Source organism: Quercus suber, unplaced genomic scaffold (assembly GCF_002906115.3).
Source record: "Quercus suber isolate HL8 unplaced genomic scaffold, Cork oak 2.0 scaffold_264, whole genome shotgun sequence".
NCBI classification, from domain to species: domain Eukaryota; kingdom Viridiplantae; phylum Streptophyta; class Magnoliopsida; order Fagales; family Fagaceae; genus Quercus; species Quercus suber.
Genome location: NW_027069720.1, coordinates 165490 through 166393, shown reverse-complemented (window position 1 = coordinate 166393; position 904 = coordinate 165490). Strand labels below are relative to the sequence as shown.

At 33.2% G+C, this 904-nt stretch overlaps 1 protein-coding gene across 1 annotated transcript; it reads right to left on the bottom strand.

Moving 5' to 3' along the window:
* LOC112030542 (protein FAR1-RELATED SEQUENCE 5-like) lies at positions 1-904 on the bottom strand. The gene is made up of 2 exons (XM_024063224.1): positions 211-904; positions 1-101 (listed from the first exon to the last, which is right to left on the bottom strand). Exons 1-2 carry the CDS (start codon positions 902-904, stop codon positions 1-3), a joined length of 795 nt encoding a protein of 264 aa, XP_023918992.1.

Sequence of the window (904 nt, the reverse complement as noted above, 5' to 3'; positions counted from 1 at the left end):
TCATTTCTCTTTCACATCAAACATTTCACGCAACCAGGGATTATCAGTTAGATCATATATCTCAAGCATGTCATTCCAAGCAACTATCCATTCATTTTCATCTTCAAAATCATACACACAATTACTAAAATCATTTAGAAATTGGTTTGATGAATTAAATATATGATGTAGACGCTTAGCAGCATTCTAATAAATATGCCACACATAGACAGTGATTTGATTCAGGAAACACATCTTCTATTGCATTAGCCATAGCAGCAGATTGATCTGTAAATATAGTTTTTGGTTGTTTTCCTGACATTGCACTCAAAAAAATTTCAAACAACCACTTGAATGACATTATAGTTTTATCATAAAGTAAAGCTGCACCAAAAACAATTGATTGTTTATGATGATTAACCCCAATAAATGGAGCAAAGGGTCGACCATATGAATTTGTTCGATAAGTGGTGTCAAAACATACAACATCCCCAAAGTGCCCATAATCAACTATAGATCTAGAATCAGCCCAAAAAATATTCAAAATTTGATTATCGTCATCAAGTTGTATAGAATAAAAATAAGATGGGTCTTCTAATTGCATCTTTCTAAAGTGATCCATCACAGCACGACCATCTCCTCTCTTTAAAGCCTCTCTCCTCTTGGAATTTACATGATTTTTATAGTCAACATTCAAAAACCCAAGATTTTCATAACCACCAACTTGCATGCTCAACAAATCTATGGTTTGTTTTATTGATACCCCAAATTTTTCTGCATCATCCGTAAAAGCTTGTTGGGCGGGTGTTATTTTCCTATTTGATCTTAACATTTGTTTCATTGGAGAAGGAGCAAACTCATGATTATGTTGTTTGTGAAAAGAAACAACTTCTAACATACCATCCTTTTGAAGTTGACAAGTCAT

Coding starts and splice junctions, on each gene's coding strand:
- LOC112030542 (XM_024063224.1), bottom strand. CDS start 904: ATGACTTGTCAACTTCAAAAGGATGGTATGTTAGAAGTTGTTTCTTTT. Junction 102..210: donor GTTTCCTGAATCAAATCACT/GTCTATGTGTGG, acceptor ATGATTTTGAAG/ATGAAAATGAATGGATAGTT.